The sequence below is a fragment of the Myotis nattereri genome (genome assembly GCF_964212035.1).
Source record: "Myotis nattereri genome assembly, chromosome: 5".
Taxonomy (NCBI): Eukaryota; Metazoa; Chordata; class Mammalia; order Chiroptera; family Vespertilionidae; genus Myotis; species Myotis nattereri.
In genome coordinates, this window is record NC_138080.1 from 18,359,465 (window position 1) to 18,375,056 (window position 15,592).

At 48.1% G+C, this 15,592-nt stretch overlaps 1 protein-coding gene across 8 annotated transcripts in view; it reads left to right on the forward strand.

Moving 5' to 3' along the window:
- The first annotated feature begins 116 nt into the window (after window positions 1-116).
- The window catches only part of SUGP2 (SURP and G-patch domain containing 2), a 28,767-nt gene continuing 13,291 nt past the window's right edge, over window positions 117-15,592 (forward strand). For 3 of the 8 annotated variants that reach the window (XM_081092072.1, XM_081092073.1, XM_081092075.1), the window contains exons 1-6: window positions 124-204; window positions 1,443-1,574; window positions 5,787-7,391; window positions 11,417-11,537; window positions 12,372-12,859; window positions 13,876-13,987. In XM_081092072.1, coding sequence (XP_080948198.1) covers window positions 1,454-1,574; window positions 5,787-7,391; window positions 11,417-11,537; window positions 12,372-12,859; window positions 13,876-13,987 — 2,447 coding nt within the window. In that variant the 5' untranslated portion in view covers window positions 124-204; window positions 1,443-1,453. Of the gene's footprint in view, window positions 205-1,442; window positions 1,575-5,786; window positions 7,392-9,336; window positions 9,367-11,416; window positions 11,538-12,371; window positions 12,860-13,875; window positions 13,988-15,592 lie in introns of all 8 variants that reach the window. The other 5 variants (XM_081092076.1, XM_081092077.1, XM_081092071.1 and 2 more) reach the window with 4 other exon arrangements.

Genomic DNA, 15,592 nt, shown 5'->3' on the forward strand with positions numbered 1-15,592 from the left:
GAGGGCGCGGCAGTGGCCACCTGCGCTTGCGCACCAGGGCGCGGGGTGGACCTGCGCCTGCGCGGCGCGGCGCTGCAGGGACCGTTGGCTCATTTGCATGTCCCCGCCTCGCGCGGCGGCGGCGGCGGCGGCGGGGGCGGCGGCGAAGGTGGTGGCTGAATCTCAGGCATCGGCGGGGGCGACTCCGCACTCGGTGGGCTCGGGGTGAGGCCCGGCCCCGCGCGTTGTCGGTGGGTGGGTCCCGGGGGCTCGGGGCTCGGGCTCGGCCCCAAGCGGGCCCCGTGTCCCCGCGATTGCGCCGCGGGCTCGGCCCTCGGGCTGCACGACGGCCGCGTCCCGGACGGGTCGGCCTGGTGGGGCGGTCTGCGGCCTCTGGGGCCCGAGGCCCCCTTTTCTTCGACCTCGGAGGCCGGGAGCAGGCGGACCGCACCCGAAAGGGTTCATTCGTTTCCTCGCTCATTCATTCCACCCGAGCCCGAAGCGGCCTTTCGCGTGAGGCGAGCACGGAGGCAGGGCGCTGTCTACGGCCCTTTGCCATTTTTAACGGGTTCAGTCCCTGCAGCAACCCCCATCATTGGCTGCCCATTCCGTAGATGGTCAAATCGGAGGTATAGTAAGGTTAGGTCGCTTGATTTGGTCCCGGGCCGCCTGGCCCGAAGACCCTTCCCTTCGCCAGTAGGAGAACAAGGGGGGCGCCCTAGGAAAAAGGACTAAAGGATGGAAAAGGAGGCGATGGTTACCAGGAAGACTTGCAAGGCAGGCGCAGGCTTGGGTCTTGGGTTGGAGGTTTCAAGTTGGAAGAGATGTCTTGGTGGTTAAGGACGGGCCACCCCGGGATTCCTCCGTGTTGCTTCTTGGCCTTTTTCTATTTAGTCTTCAGGCTTTGTCCCCACTGCTAGTGTTGCCTGCCAGGTTGCAGCCCTGGATGGTTGACCTTGGCTGAGTCACTTAGCTCAAGGCTCCCCTTTCCTCTTCTGGTTGATGTCATTCATAACAGCGGGACCCACTTCATTGGGTTGTTGCAAGTAAATGAGGTCATGGAAGTTCCTTCCCTACAACTAAACGGGAGCAGCCACGTCTTTCCTAACTGCCACTCCCCTACACTGTTACCCTCAGTTATGCGTGTTGCTTCTCCAAGTCCTCCAGCAACCCCAGGAGATGAGGACTTTTTTTCATAGAGCTTTCCAAGGATTCTGAGGAAATGGTCTTAGAGAAACAAAATCACTTGTCCAAGATCACCGTGCTTGTCTTGCTCCTTTTTAGTCAACACACGCCTGTGAGCTCCCTGAGAGCAGAGGCCCCTAGAAATAATCGGACCTTTCTCTGAAGTACCTTGCTGGATTATGGGTTACTGCCTCCTTACTTTGAAGATCAGGTGAAATAGAGAGCCGGCTCTCTGAGCATTCGTTGTCATTCTTGGTGTCTTTTTCCCTCTACTACAGGTCAGAGAAACATGGCTACAAGGCGAATTGCACAGGAGACTTTTGATGCCGTGCTACAAGAAAAAGCTAACAGATATCACATGGACCCCAGTGGTGAAGCTGTAGGTGAAGCTCTCCAATTTAAAGCTCAAGGTAAATTAAAGTGCTTGATTGGGAACCAAGGGGCGCAGGTAATGAGGCATTTAGGGTCAGAGCAGGAGGATTTCAATCCCTATATTCCTATTTGTTAAGGGGAAATGAAGTTTTCTCTGGATCTGCATGTTAAATCACTAGGTAGAAGAAGGTATTATCATTACCAGGAGCTTCTCCCCAGAAAGCCAACCTCACCTAAAGAAAGATTGTTGAATCAATCTTCTGGCTCCACCCCCACCACCACTGCTCAGGTTTGAGCTCTTACCAGTTCTGGCTTGGATTACTTCAGTAATCTCCTACTGAACGGTCTCTCAGCTTCTGGCTTCATTCCTCTCAAATCTGTCCTGACTACAGATCTATTCATGCCACCCTCGCTGGGCCAAGGCCCTGCTTGGACTCTCAGGCTTCCCACTTTGGGGTTACATCCTCAGATAAGTGCAGGAGCAGGGAGGTAACAGTGATGTGTGCAAGACTGAAGGGTGGTGTAAGGGGTTGTGGAGCTGCTGAGCATAGGCCCTGCCTGAAAATGTTTCCCTTTGGAAAATTTTGAAACACCATGCCAGCAGAATCAAAAACGGTGCCCACACGATGACAGGATGCCATGGAGGTCCCTCACTACCACGCACAAGGTTCCCAACCCTTACTCTTTGCCTTGGGCTTTGTGTTTCAGTGATACTGTGCCACCTCTCTGTGCTTTGAATCCCTCCTCATCCCAGCTCTGCCTGGTTGATTCCCTCCGGCATGCCTTCTTCAGGAAGCCCCAGCAGGACTTGAGGTTGATTTGGTTGCCGTTCCCGGCCCCAAATACACTGTGTGCTCACTCCTCTGTTATGGGCTGGCCTCCTCCAGGCCTCATCGCTGGGCCTGTGCTGTTTGCTGCTGCACCAGCCCCTGAGCCAGCCTTGGCACGGAGGAGGGCTAGCATTGGTTGAGTGAGTCTTAAGTGCTTGCAGTAGGGATAACTGTTGTTACATGCTTTGGACCTGGAGAAACCAATTGATGGAGTTTTCAAAAATTATATGAATAGTGCACAGAAACATAGCTGTTATAAAAGATTGGAAGACTTGAGAAATGGTTAAGAGTAACATGTAAAAGTCTTTTTAGCTCCTTTCTTAACTATATTTGCAGTAGTCTATGCATCCTTCAATTTTTTTTTAGCAATATGTAATCCAGAATACTTATGTGTTTATATATATACACACAGAGACATATACCTATATGTACTTATATATACATGTATATGTATATAGGGTGCCCCCAAAAATATATACACACACTTTGTATAATTATAAAGTCAGTGTGTATTAAAATACATTTCATTTTTGAAATTGAGCTATCAGCTGATTTTGTCATATTTTTGGGGGACACACTATATACAGAGACATAAATCTTGGTATCTTTATCTAAAGACTCAAACACCAATACGTACATTGTTACCTCAAGAAAGTTTGGGGAGCCCTAGCTGGTTTAGCTCAGTGGATAGAGCATCAGCCTGTGGACTGAAGGGTCCTGAGTTCAATTCCCGGTCAAGGGCACATGCCCAGGTTGCAGGCTTGATCCCCAGTAGGGGGTGTGCAGGAGGCAGCCAACCCATGATTCTCTCTCATCATGGATATTTCTTTCTTTCTTTCTTTCTTTCTTTCTTTCTTTCTTTCTTTCTTTCTCTCTCTCTTTCTCTCTCTCTCTCTCTCTCTCTCTATCTCTCTCTATCTCTGTCTCTCTCCCTCTCTCCCTCTCTCCCTCTCCCTTCCATTCTGAAATCAATAAAAGTATATTTAAAAAATAAATTAAAAAAAGAAAGTTTGGGGAGGGGTGAACTAGTAACCAAGCAGGTTGCTAGATGGTTCTGGAACCATCTCTTTGTCACAGAGCTGCATGGTTCATCAGTTGGACTTTCTCTGTCCCTGTTCTTCTCTGCACTTTTTCAATGCCTTGGTTTACAAGGCATCAGAAAATCCTGTTGTACAGAAACCAGCCACCACTCTACCTCTAATGCTACCTCCCTCACCACATCATCAGTAGTCATTAATACCTAGATCATCCCAGTGGACTCCTTGCTGGAACATCGACATTCACTTTCTTCCCTTTTGGTCTATTGCCTTCACAGTAGCCCGTGAGATCATTCCTTTGCTCTGAGCCCGTCTGTGGCTTTCCATCTTACTCAGACTATTCCAGCATCCCTTTGAGGGCCAGGCTTGATCTAGTACCTTCCTTCCATCTTTATTTCCCTAAATTTGCTGCATGTTAGAATCATCTGGTGACTTTTTAAAAACCCTGATGTCCAGGTCACACCCCCAAGCTAGTTAGTTAATTAAATCAGAATGCCTGGGGGTCCCAAAGGGACTCCAATATGCAACAGAGTTTGGGAGCTTCCTTCTTACCACTTTGCCCTTCGTTCCCTCTGGTATATTCATTCCCTGTTGGTCATACATCAGGGATTTGTCTCTACACTCCCTCTGCCTAGAAGGCTCCCCCACAGTGTGGTCCCTCATGCCAGGCCTCCCGGTATATTGTTAACTTCAGTGCCTAAAGCAGTGCCCACACACAGTAGGTGCTCGGTAAGTACTGCTGACCAGATAAACTTGGATTTCTATAAAGATGTGGCTTCCTTTGGTTTCAGCCCATTACTACCTCATGGCATCTCTCTCTCCCTTTTCTTTTCATTTGACTTTTGACTATCAGGTAATAGATTCTGATTTAAAAGTTAGAAAGAGCCTGGCCAGCGTGGCTTAGTGGTTGAGCGTTGACCTATGAACCAGGAGGTCACGGTTCAATTCCCGGTCAGGGCACATGCCCAGGTTGCAGTCTCGATTCCTGGTGTAGGGTGTGCAGGAGGCAGCCAATCAATGATTCTCTCTCATTATTGATGTTTCTTTCTCTCCCTCTCCCTTTCTCTCTGAAATCTATAAACATATATTTTTTTTAAAAGTTAGAAAGGCACTCTGTACAAAGTCTCCCTGAGGCTCATAGTTTGCTTATGTCCCTACCTTCTTAGAGAGTTTCTTTGTACATGAATAAACAAATGCAAATATAGGTTCCTATTTTCCTCATTTCTACACAGAGGGGAGAACAAAATCACATATTATTCAGTTCCCATTGTGGCCTCTCTTGATGGCTTGTTTAGCTTCTGCCTTTTCTCTTATCTGCTTTAGTCTCTGTTTTTTTCAGAGGATTCATTGGCCCAGTGGACCTTTCAGAGGGAGTATATCAGCCAGCTTTGGGTCATATGCTCAGCTTGTGGCCCAGTCTGCTATAGTGGGTAGTGTCAGACGTGGCTTTTGCCTCGGTGGCAGTATGGGCCGAGAGTTCCTACTTAGAAGGCAAGGAGGGTGGCAACCTCTAAAAAAAACTGTGTGCTTCATGATAGAGGTAGAAATACACAAGTGTCCCAGTTACAATGAAAAAAAAAAGAAAATCCAGATTGCCCTAGCTGGTTTGGCTCAGTGGATAGTGTCAGCCTGTGGACTGGTCAAGGGCACGTGTCTGGGTTGCAGGCTCCATCCCCAGTAGGGGGTGTGCAGGAGGCAACCAATCAATGATTCTCTCTCATCATTGATGTTTCTATTTCTCTCTCCCTCTTCCTTCCTCTCCGAAATCAATAAAAATATATTTTTTAAAAATCCAGGTTAGTTGAGGGCCAGACACCCTTCCTGAGTATAAAAAAGGGCTTGTAAACCAGATGCCTGCTGAGCAAGGGCAGGAGATCTGAGTGATTAAGGGGCACTGCTACTCAGCCTTGATGCAGTATCATCAAGATAGATGCAGGCCCAGTGCTTGTAGGTCTCTTTTTGAATAAAAAGTAGTAATTCCAGGTTTAAGGAAAACCACACACATTTTAAATAATGGCAACAAATAGGAATTTTTAAAATGCACTCAGGCAGCCCTGACTGGTTTGGCTCAGTAGATAGAGCATCGGCCTGCGGACTGAGGGGTCTCAGGTTTGATTCTGGTCAGGGGCATGTACCTTGGTTGCGGGTACATCCCCAGTAGGGGGTGTGCAGGAGGCAGCTGATCGATGTTTCTCTCTCATGGATGTTTCTAACTCTCTATCCCTCTCCCTTCCTCTCTGTAAAAAATAAATCAAATATATATATTTTTTAAAATGCACTCAGGCAGATAAAGCACTCCAGCTGGTTGGTAGTCTATGGACTGTCCATTTGTACCTTCTGGTCTAAAGTACCTTTGTGTTTCCTTTTGGATTGTTTATTTCAGATCTTATAAGGACACTGCCAAGAGTCAGAGCAGATATGTATGATGACATTCACAGTGACAGCAGATACACTCTGGGCGGATCTGTGGCTCATTCTCGAGATGCTGGGAGAGAAGGCCTGAGAGGTGATGTATTTCCAGGACCTTCCTTCAGGTCAAACAACCCTTCTGTAAATGAAGACAACTACTTTCGCAAAGAATGTGGCCGGGATCTGGAATTTGCCCACCCTGATTCCCGAGATCAGGTCTTTGGCCACCGGAAATTGGGACATTTCCGTTCTCCAGACTGGAAATTTACACTCCGTGGCTCTTGGGAACAAGACCTTGGCCACCCAGTTTCTCAAGAATCGTCTTGGTCACAGGAGTATAATTTTGGTCCTTCTGCACTACTGGGAGACTTTGGGTCCTCCAGGCTGATTGAGAAAGAGTGTTTGGAGAAAGAGAGTCGGGATTATGACGTGGACCGTCCAGGGGAGGCAGACTCTGTGCTCAGGGCCAGTGGCCAAGTCCAGGGCAGAGGCCGAGGTCTAAACATCGTTGATCAGGAGGGTGCCCTCCTAGGAAAGGGGGAGTCTCAGGGCCTGCTTGCACCTAAAGGGGGGGTTGGGAAACTTGTCACACTGAGGAACGTGAGCACAAAAAAAGTACCCACTATAAACCGTATTACTCCCAAAACTCAGGGCACTAACCAAATCCAGAAAACCACCCCAAGTTCTGATGTGACCCTAAGTGCAAACCCAGGGACAGAAGATATCCAATTCCCCCCTCAGAAGATCCCTCTGGGGCTCAATCTAAAGGACATTCGTCTCCCAAGAAGAAAGATGAGTTTTGACCTCATAGATAAGTCTGATGTTTTTTCAAGATTTGGGATAGAAATAATCAAATGGGCAGGATTTCACACCATAAAAGATGATGTTAAATTTTCCCAGCTTTTCCAGACTCTCTTTGAACTTGAAACTGAAACCTGTGCTAAAATGCTTGCCTCATTTAAATGCTCCTTAAAACCAGAGCACAGAGATTTTTGCTTTTTTACTATCAAATTTTTAAAGCACTCTGCTTTGAAAACACCCAGAGTTGATAATGAGTTTTTAAACATGCTTTTAGACAAAGGTGCTGTGAAGACCAAAAATTGCTTTTTTGAAATCATAAAGCCCTTTGACAAGTACATAATGAGGCTTCAAGACCGGCTTCTAAAGAGTGTCACGCCCCTGCTCATGGCCTGCAATGCCTACGAGCTGAGTGTCAAAATGAAGACCCTTAGTAACCCCCTGGACTTGGCCGTTGCCCTAGAGACCACCAATTCTCTCTGCCGGAAGTCTTTAGCCCTTTTGGGACAGACGTTCTCCTTGGCCTCTTCTTTCCGGCAAGAGAAAATCTTAGAAGCTGTCGGCCTCCAAGATATAGCTCCCTCTCCTGCCGCATTTCCCAACTTTGAAGACTCCACTCTGTTTGGGAGAGAGTACATAGACCATCTGAAGGCCTGGCTGGTCAGCAGTGGGTGTCCACTCCAGGTCAAGAAAGCCGAGCCTGCGCCAACTCAAGATGAGAAAATGGTTCCTCCTACCAAACCTGAAATTCAGGCCAGAGCTCTGAGTGGTTTAAGTGATGGTAAGGAAAGCAGCAAATGTTTCTATTTGTTGTGGTTTGTTTCTTTTTCATGGGTGGTGGTGTTGTTTTTGCGTGTGTTTTTTGTATAGGTTTTGTTGGGGGGGGTGGTTTTTTTGTAATCCTCACCCAAGGATATTTTTTCCATTGATTTTTAGAGAGTGGAAGAGTTGGGGAGAGGGAGAGACACATCAATTGATTGCCTTCTGCACACACCGCTGGGGATGAACTTGCCAGGCATGTGCCCTTGACTGGAAATGAAACCTGCGACCCTTTGGTGCGCGGGCCAGTGCTCCAACCACTGAGCCACACCAGGCACGGCTCATGGTGGGGTCTTTTGTTTTTTGTTTTTTGGGTTTTTTTGGTAATATCTCTTATACTCTTTGAGATTTTACAAGAAGTTCTTTAGCCAACTGAAAACAAATCAGAATTTTAGCAGAAAACTTGCATTGGCTAGTATACATGTCTGTCTGCATTCGTTACATGAGCATGTATGAGGAATCTTCAACTTATACAGGAGTCTTTAGACACTCCTTTGGGAATCTGATGGAAAGCCACAGCCCTTACCATGAAAAATGCACATATAGCCCTTGCCAGTGTGCTCAGTGGTTATAGTGTCAGCCCGTGCAGCAAAGGGTCACAGGTTCGATTCCTGGGCAAGGACAGGTACCTGGGTTTTTTTGGGTTTGCCCCCCACTCCCAGTCGGCAAGTGCAGAAGGCAACCAGTCAATGTATCTCTCACATCAATGTTTCTCTCCCCCCAAGACACATTTCCTCCTTTTCACACTCTCTGAAAAGCAATGGAGCCCTAGCCAGTTTGGCTCAGTGGATAGAGCATCAGCCTGCTGACCAAAGGGTCCCGGGTTCAGTTCCGGTCAAGGGCACGTACTTGGGTTGTAGGCTCCTCCCCAGCCCGTGCCCTGGTCAGGCTCTTGCAGGAGGCAACTAATTGATGTGTTTCTCTCACATTGATGTTTCTTTCTGTCTTTCCCTCTCTCTTCCACTCTCCCTTTTAAAAAAAAATAAATGGAAAATTATCCTCTGGTGAGGATTAACAAAAAGAAAAAGAAAAGAAAAGCAATGGAAAAAATATCCTCCGACCAGCCAGCATGGCTCAGTGGTTGAGTGTCGACCTATGAAGCAGGAGGTCACGGTTCAATTCTCAGTCAGGGCACGTGCCTGGGTTTCGGGCTCAATCCCAGGGGGCAGCTTGCAGGAGGCAGCTGATCAATGATTTCTTTCATCATTGATGTTTCTATTTCTCCCTCTCCCTTTCTGAAATCAATAAAAATATTTTTAAGAATATATCCTCGGGTGAAGTTTAACAAAACGCACCACCAACATATATTTTTAACAATTTTGCCTGCGTGTTCTGGAGGTTTCTACTATCCTGCAGCCAAGGTTAAAAAGCTCAGTTCAAACAGCACCACCACCACCACCCCCCCCCTCAGGTATTCCTAGAAGGAGAAGGAAATGCTAGGCACTGTCTCTGAGAAGACCCCAGACTCCTGAAATCACCAAAATCAGCCCCTCCAATGCTGGGATTAAAGGGGATGTAGGAGAGGTCCCAGCCTGGGGAGTTAGGGAAGCCAAAAGGAGGCTGTATTTGAGCTGAATTGAGGGATGGACAACCTGGTTGATCTGGGTGACAGAGTCACCCACTCACTTTTCTAGACTGGCTAAAGGTTGACAGATCGCTTAGGTACACCTGATGATCTGCAGTTAACGGCTGGTTTACTGGGGGCGGGGCGGGGGCAATAAGGAGGTAATAGACATGACTCGTTGTTTGGTGTCCCTACTCCTTAGCTCTCAGGATGACTGCTCTAAGCCTAAACCTCCGAGGGCTCAGGCACGTAGGTAGTGGTCATGTCCTCTTTCCTCCTGACTTGGTTTTCCACTTCCATTGCCCCAACCCATTTGTTCCTGAATCTCTTCATTCCTCTATAGACTTGTGGAGCACCCACGGCACTGGCACTGGTAGGTCCCACCACAGATGCTTGGCTACACCTACTCCCAGAAGCAGGCTCAGGGCTGAAACAGGCCCCCTTCCTCAGTACAGCCCCCAAGTGATGGAACAGAAATTCAGTGTAACAATAATACTGGAGGAAAAAGTCACCCGTAACTTGAAGTTGCTCACCACTGTTCCCTCGTGGTGCTGGTAGGCAGGTGGGTCTGCCGGTATAGTCCTGCTGTATTGAAAATACAGTGGGGCCTTGACTTACGAGTTTAGTTCGTTCCGTGACGGAGCTCGTAACTCAAATTACTCGTATGTCAAATCATAAAGTTAACGAGTGAGACACTTGATGCTGGGCTGATGTTGGGGCGTTCACTGTGACGTTTGCTGTACCAACTAGCAGTGGGGTATCTGAAGCTGGCTCGTAACCCGAATTTTAGCTCGCAACTCAAAGCAAAAAATCGGCCGAGAGATGGCTCGTATCTCGAAAAACTCGTTAGTCAAGACACTCGTAAGTCAAGGCCCCACTGTACTACCACCTACTCTTTGACAAGATTGTCAAAAGCCCTTCCTGTGTTCTTACAGCTCTCACTGCATCATGATATTAACATAAATTATCTCACCTTTCCCTTGATGTTGGACTCATGTTGCCTTTTACTACAGGCTTCTGAGGCTTAGCAGAGCTCATCCCCTTGTAATTGGCATCTGTAAGCCTTGGCTATCTGGACAGCTGGTGGACGCACCAGCACTGCCCCACCGCTGTTTTCATTACAGTATGTTAGAAACACTGGGATGACATCTTTGGTTAATTGGTTCATTATTTCTATTTTAATTCTTATTTTTAAATCCTCCCTTAAAAGGATATAGTCTCAGGAGAAGGATTGCTGGGACCCACTTTCTGGCCCTTGCTATGGTCATTTTCTCTAGAGATGGTTGCAGTGACCAACTTATTGGCATTTGTTTCTGAAAGCTGCTGATTTAGAACTCTTAATTTTCTGTAAAATCATGTACAGTTAGCAGTTCTATAAAATGAAAGCCAGTAACAAAAAGAAAGGAAAACAATTCAAAAAGGAAATTCTTACAAAAACATACAGTTGCAAGATTGATTTATTCTGTGTAGGAGCTCCCACTGATGTTTAAAATAAACTCAAAGTTATAACTCAGACATAGGCAAGAACAGGACAATGCAGTCACTCCACAAAACAAACGAAAACCTCCAGTTCAGGGGTGGCTTTTATTGAATGAGTGAACAAGTAGTCCATTCTGTCCTATTAAAACTAGCAAATATCAGAAAACTACACAATCTTATTATTTGAGGACACATGTTCTCCTGTGTTACTGGTGACGTCGTAAATTATAGTCATATTGGAAGAAATTCACACTTTAAAGATGTTTTCATACATCAGCAAATATTTCTGTGAACACCTACTTTAGGGCCATTGACTTTTTTAATTGGGAAATTTTTCTTTGTAAATTTATATATGTATGTTTTCTGGTTACAGAACACATGTATGTTTATATTTTGTAGATAAAGCACAAAGAAAATGAAATCCTGATAAATCTACCACCCATAGATAACATCTGTTAACTTCCTGGGATATTTTCTTTTTCTATGTCTCCATATTTATGTGTCTTTTCTTCCCTCCTTACTATTGGGAATCATAATTTAAACAAATGTTTTATATATTTTATACCGAAATACATGTTATCTCTTTATATTTTCCCTTAATATTGTGAACATTCAAGTTAAACGATACACAAGAAGTGGTATGGAGTGCTGCATACCATTTCCTTCTGTAGAACATATACATACGTTACTCTGTAGTGTTATTGTAAGCCTGTCACTGTTTCTGCCCTGGTGGTTACGCTGTTACAGCTTTTGGGAGGATATTGTATATATTGGTTTCTAGAATAACACTCTGCTTTCCTCTTTTCAAAGCTGGTCTCTCATGAGTGGGAATTTCAGTTTCTAGTGCCTGCTTAGGCTCCATCCTAAGCCCCTGACTCTGTCCTGGTGTTCCCAGTCACCATGTGGTCCAGTGTTTCTCAGAAAAGCCCTTTTGTGTGTCCTAGCTGTCCCCCAGCGAGCAGATCACAAGGTGGTGGACATCATCAACCAGCTGGTCACACGTGTCGTTGGAGGCAGCCTGTCTCCTAAAGAGAGAGCTCTTCTCAAGGAGGACCCTGCTTACTGGTAGGTCTTTAAATATCAGCCCTCCGAATCCCTGCCGTAGAGCACACAGCAACATTTATGTCGCTCTGAAGGTGCCCAGAGCGAAGGGTAAGGTGTTTATTTTGAGCAGTGACGTTGACCACTGAGAAGAATATTAGGGTGAATCAGGTTCACCAGGGTTCAAGCACCAGCCCTGCTGCAGACCTGCCCTGTGGCCCTCTCTCATTCAGTCTTGGAAGTCTGCATCCCTGCTGTGCTGGCTTAAGGATGAGCTGCGATATACGTGCAAAGAATGAGTGTAAGATGAGGGATATGTCACAGCAGCTATTGGTGATTTATTGCTACTATTTGTTAAACTGTCTTCCTTTTGCCTTATTGCCTCTTCACATGAATAGAACTTTTTAAAATTAAAATGTTCATCATAAATACAATACTTTCTTATTTGAGTAAATGATACAGTTAAAAGGTCGCTGAGCGCCCACCATTTCAAGAGTGTCACCTTCCGAAAATGGAGTCCAGGAGCAATGCCTGTCGTGTGCTGGCAGCAAAATGCTTCCATGGCTCCAGGGTAACTGGTTTGTGTAGCTAAGCCTCCAGGAGCTATGAGGTCCTTCATGGCTGCTGATGACAGAAATGGAGGAGGATTCTACCACCGCTCAAAGCTCCTGGTTGCCCTGCAGTCACTGGGCAAAATGGGTGACCTGGGACCAGCTCTGGATCCTTGGTGGAGCCGACTGGAACCTTCGACAGTAGAGAAGCCATCATGTAGAAAAGAGTTGCAGAGTGTATTTGCAGCAATGATGTGAGCATGCTGGTGTTTTAGCAATGTCCTGCTGTGCCTGTTTCGTTATATAGGTTTTTGTCTGATGACAGTAGTCTGGAGTATAACTATTACAAGCTGAAACTGGCAGAAGCACAGCGGATAAGCCAGACCTCGCCAGGAGTGGGTCAGAAGCCAATGGCTGCAGAGTGTGCAGTCCGGGCCATGCTGTACGCCCGGGCAGTCCAGAGCCTCAAGAAGAGGCTCCTCCCAGGGCGACGGCGGGGGCTGCTCCGAGCTCCAGGACTCCAGGGTTGGAAGGTGAGGAGAGCAACCACCGGGACCCAGACCCTCCTCTCCTCGGGCACCAGGCTGAAACACCACATCCGGCAAGCTCCAGGCTCCTTGCAGGGAAAGCCGCCCCAGCCAGATGGAAATGATGCTGCCAAGGACTGCCTACCAGACTCAGCCGGGCCCTCTCCTCAGGGCCCGAGCTCAGAAGCTGCAGGCCCATCCCCCAAGCCAGCAGGAGCGGACGCATCCGAAGCCCCTCAGAGCTCCTCTCCCTGCTTGTCTGCTGACGGTGGGTGCTCACTCGTGTCTCCCTCTGAGCCCCAGTCCTAAATAGCCAGTCTCCAGGGGTCTCTGCAGAGTTGGGATGGCCTCAGTGGTCTGGGCAGTGGGCCGTGGGCAGTAGCAATGGTGACCTGGCGAGGGTGGGTGTATGAGATGGTGCTTTCCCTCCTTTTGCTTCCTCAAGAGGGCAGCCTGAGAGCTCTGTTGCACTCTTCCTGTCTTGAGGGTTACTGCCCAGTGACTGCTTCCCTACTGCTGACCATCAGGTTATGCTGTGTGCCTGTGCCTGGGGCTTTGAACTCCTTGATCCATTTCTCTTTGTTCTTGCCCCGTTTACGTTCCTTAGGGCTGCGCTGTTCTTATTCTGCCTCTTCTCCCTAGGACTCTATGTTCTCTCCTCAGCATTAGCTGACCTGCAGTTTCTTCTGAAGTTACCAACGTACCCCTTCTGTGTCTTCTAGCTGTTACCTTCTGCTTCTGCAACAGGCCTGCCCCTGACCAATACTTCTCACTCAGCACTAGATGGAAACGTGCGGGAGGAGGGGTGGGGGTGGAATCTACCCAAGTGCTGCTACAGAACAAGCAGCTCCAAACTGTGGCTTCACACAGGAGCTACCATAAGCCTAACCGGGCCTTCACATGTGTTTGTAGGCAGCGGCTGGTTGTCTGAGGCTGGTGAGGTGATCTGGGTGACTGGGATGTGCCTGTCATCCCCCAGCAGCCTGCTGGGGTGGTTCACCTGAGGTTGGTGTCAGGCCTCTGGGAGAGGCAGTGGAGGTGCTCGAGGCACCCGAGCCCCAGGACTTCTGTCATACCTGTTGGCTAGCAGGAGTCTTGGGACCAGTCCCGGTTCAAGGGAGAGGAGGGTCCCCCTCTGCTGGACAGAGCTGCAGAGTCCCAGGGCAAAAGGCAAACATGCAGGAGGGGACATGAGGGACTGTCTTTGTAATTAGTCTCCACAGCCCCATGATGTCTACACGGGAAGTGGCAGCTCCTACGCGTGACAGTTACTTTGTTTTGTAGTTGACTTGAAGACTATGGAGACTGCAGAGAAACTGGCCAAATTTGTTGCTCAGGTGGGACCAGAGATTGAACAATTCAGCATAGAAAACAGCACGGACAACCCTGACCTATGGTATGTACCCACCACACCCTTCTGGTTTGAGTGTATTCACCCCACAAATCTCCTGAGAGCCCAAAAGGTAGCCTGACAAACGCCTCAGGGGTCACGCGGGATAAATTATGACTTCTGCTGAGCTCAGGGCTGGGAGGGAGGAGCATCTGTTCTGGGATATTGAGGGATGGGAAAAAGCTCCCCAGAGGGACATTTAAGCTGGATTCGAAGGCCAAATAGGAGTTTTCCAGGGCAAGAGAGAGAGCTCCCTGGGCAGAGGGGCAGTGTCCCCAGGACCTGAGCAGGGTCAGAACAATGGTGGAGTGAGGGAGGGTGCATCCTCACCCAAGGGCCTGAGGAGGAGGAGGGCACTGCCCCCTGGTCATACTGGCTGCTGTGGGCTGATGAGAATTTGCTGCTCATGGAGTGATAGTGGTCCCTGGTCTAAGTGTGGGCAACAAGCACTTCCATGCAGCGACAGCCTGGCACCCTCGGGCTTGGAGGTGCACCATTATCCTCCCCTTTTCTCAGACTCAGCACACACAGTCAGGGAGTAGCTCTGCCTCTGGGATACAGATTCTCTCCTTCAGGGTTCCTGTTACTGAACCATAACCCTTTGGGCTCCCCTCAGAGCTAGTGGGGAGTGTATAGGGAGCAGGTAGGTTTCCTGCTGTGTACATTGTACCCTACAGTCTGCCGGGGCGCTGCCCTGCTCCAATGTGCTGCAGAGTTGTGCCTTAGTCTAATAAAGAATGCAGTTTAAAACTTCACATTAACTAGTGCATTTCTTGGACCCAGAGGTGACCGAGCATGCTCTTCCAGCTTGTTTTGGACCTTGACTGGGCACTGCACTGAGGGTACATTCTGCTTCTTGGGAGACCCAGACCAGTTGCCTGGAGCACTGATGGCTTTGCAAATGCTCTGCCTGGATCTGCCTTTTACAGCCATGATGACCTCAGGAACTGTCACCTGCAGGCTTCAGAGTGAGGCTGCCTGTGGCATTTAGGATCTTGCCCTGGCAAGGCCAGTGAGGGGGACATCTCAGTACAGGGAAGCTGGGAGTGTTTCATCAGCCCTTGTTTTGTTAATTCTCGTGTGAGGATATTTTTTTCATTGTTTTTTAGAGAGTGTGAAGGAAGGAGGTGGGGAGAGAGGAACATCAATTAGAGAGAGACATCAATTGGTTGCCTTTCGTATACACCCCAACCAGGGCCAGGGATTGAACCTGCAATCCAGGTATGTGCCCTTGACCAGGATTCAAACCCATGACCCTTCAGTGCACAGGCCAACACTCAAACCACTGAGTCACAGCAGCCAGGGCTTTCATCAGTCCTTCCGCCCCATCCCCCATTAAAATTAAAGTTTGCAAGAAAACTGCATCATCCTGGGCACTCGGTACCAACTGGTCTTGGGGTTATTCCTCACCCTCTACGCAGCCTTTTTGAGCAATGTTTCTCAGAACATGCTGTCCTCTCCTTACCCACACAGAGTCCTGGATCCTACAGCAACATCTGGTGGGGTAATGCGTACTGTCCCCCAATGCTCATAAAATAGTTTGAAACTTACTGCACTGGGCAAGGCCAAAATGCCTTTGTGGGGTTTTTTTCCTTGAAAGATTTATATCTC